Source organism: Sardina pilchardus, chromosome 22, assembly GCF_963854185.1.
Source record: "Sardina pilchardus chromosome 22, fSarPil1.1, whole genome shotgun sequence".
NCBI classification, from domain to species: Eukaryota; Metazoa; Chordata; class Actinopteri; order Clupeiformes; family Clupeidae; genus Sardina; species Sardina pilchardus.
In genome coordinates this window covers 11,783,493-11,785,992 of record NC_085015.1, presented here as the reverse complement: position 1 = coordinate 11,785,992, position 2,500 = coordinate 11,783,493, and the positions used below count along the sequence as shown (strand labels likewise).

Genomic DNA, 2,500 nt, shown 5'->3' with positions numbered 1-2,500 from the left:
TCACGTCCAACCCCATCGCTCTTCACTCCAGCAGAGGCCTCCAGTCAGTTAGCTGGACCCCGTCCATGCAGAGAGATCGGTCGGGGCAGTTTACCTACTACAGATGACCTTATCTGAATTGCTATACATCGATAGACTCATATGTGGTATACATTTAGTTGCATCACCTTCTTGATTCTTAATGGCGTACAAGGGCTCCGCTAGATTGCCTTATTTTAGCTGTCACACATTGATATATGTTATGTATAGAATATACACATTGGCATATACTGCCTTGTTCATCTGCACTCGGCAATCAGGCCTGCAGGTCTTCTGCGTTACCTTTTGTGCTACTGTATATTATGCCGATCCATATACATTGATAACACATTCAGTATATGGCATGGTATATTGATATGCATTGCCTTTATTTATCTAGTCAGATTTCTATCCAGTCAGATATTTATTTATACAGCAACAACACCCACAGAATGTGAAATCGTCCCCTTCAGACAACCTTTCCTTGCCTGATACCCTTTGATTTTCAAAATTGCAATGCGTGGCGGTATATGTCGTCAAACGCGCATGCATAAGTAAAGAGGCGGCATTTGCATTCTGTGTAGTCGGCCCGCCGCCCGGCCTTGTTTGTACGTCTCGTTTGTGAATCAGCCCTCACTTGTTGTTTTGAGTTTGATTCAGTTGTGCTTCATAGTGCATTAGCTAGGTATGCAGTCTGCAACGCCATTACTGGCCATTCATTAGTGTTGCATGTTAATCAGGGGTGCAGTTTGACTTGGGAGTTAGCGACTTACGTATATGAGCTTTTTATATGAATGATCGAGATCAATGTATTGTATTATATTGTTCACCCAACTTAGTTTGTAAACTCATGTTGTTTTGAAGTTTGCTCTCCTTGAACTCCTTGTCAGTCAGGAGTCCTGTTTGTGTGGGCAGTGAGACAGACAGGGAGAAACTTGTTGGTGTATGTGTAATTGTGAATGTGTAAGTGTATACTTGTGTGTGTGTGTGTGTGTTTGAGTATATTTGTGTGTGTACTGTATGTGTATATGTATGTGTATGTGTGTACTCGTATGTGTGTTGTCTATTCTCTCAAGTGTATATGCAAGTGTGTATTGTCTGTTCTCTCACGGTCTGCCCTTTTCTGTCAATCAAGTGGCCACATAGAGACGTTTCTCAGCCATCCTAACCATCTCTCCTCTCCTCTCCTCCCTCCCTCCCTCATTCCCTCTCCTCCCTCTCTCCCTCCCTCGGTCCTGACAGGTGACCGGCACCATGGGCAGCATGGAGAGTGGCCTGACGCAGCACCTGTCGCGGCTGGACGAGATCTTCGCGGCGCGTGGCGACTTCGTGCAGACGCTGCAGTTCATGCAGCAGATGGCCGACAGCATCATCAAGCAGCTGCTGGGCCTGCCCGACTGGGAGCAGCTCAACGTGGACCTGGCCGCGCTCGCCACCCAGACCGCCCGCGTGGAGTACTACAGGTGAGGACCCCGCCCCGGGGGGAGGGGAGGGGTGGGCCAGGATGGTGCCTGACTGATTTTGACCCACTAGTGTTTTCTTGGAGAAACATGGAGCAAAGAAGGTTGTACAGAGAAAGTGTAACATCCTTTGTTCCTTGTTAGCAACCACCTCTCGTTCTTTATTTTGTTCTCTCTCTCTCTCTCTCTCTCTCTCGCCCTGGGTGGGGGTTCCTGACTGATTTAAGGGGAGTTCAAACCAAAGATCAGTGAGGAGATGACTTGCAACGTTCTTCAACCTTGCAACCGCGACTAAACATGTTGAATGCTTTGCGACGGCTTGCAATGACGTGCAACATTTAATTCACACCGCTTTTAATGAACTCCTTCTGCAACCTGAATTTTGCCTTAGAGAAACATGGAACACAGAAGATAGTAGTGTTAAAGTGGCAAAGACAATGTAACATCCTTTGTTCCTTGTTAGCAACCCCCTTTCTTTCTTTCTTTTTTTCTTTCGTTCTCTCTCTATCTCTCTTTCTCTCGTTCCCTTGGAGTGCTTGTCCAGCTAAATGGCTTTTCGGACCATGAAATATTCTGATTTTAGCCTGAATTTCCACCACTAGTGTTTTTTTTTATTTTTTTAAAAAAAAACATTTTCCAGAGATATAGACAAGCTGATGTTCAGGCCATGGCAGCTTGGACTCTGACTTGACAGAACAAACATGGCTGATGTATAAAGTGGCTTGACAGCTCTTCTGCACTATGTTATAGGGAAAAGGAATGGCATAGGTTGGCTTTATAGAAACTGGGTGTATTCAGGTAGGGGAATTCAGACAACCTACATGGTTCTTCTTGAATGCCACTCTATTTTTTAAAAAGAAGATCATTTCCTTGCTTGTACATCACATATTGTTGATGTATTGGCAAGTAAATGCAGCAATAAAACTTGAAACTTGAAATATGTTATTTATTTTCCCATTAACTTACAGTACATCATGCTCACTGATCGAGTTTAGAAAACGTCTGCGCAGATGAAAAGAAGT

At 44.5% G+C, this 2,500-nt stretch overlaps 1 protein-coding gene across 1 annotated transcript in view; it reads left to right on the top strand.

The window, feature by feature from the left end:
• ttyh2 (tweety family member 2) overlaps positions 1-2,500 on the top strand; it is a 95,802-nt gene that overhangs the window by 64,618 nt on the left and 28,684 nt on the right. Inside the window, exon 4 of the mRNA XM_062525974.1 lies at positions 1,261-1,481. Within this exon, the coding sequence (XP_062381958.1) occupies positions 1,261-1,481 (221 nt within the window). The remainder of the gene's footprint in view (positions 1-1,260; positions 1,482-2,500) is intronic.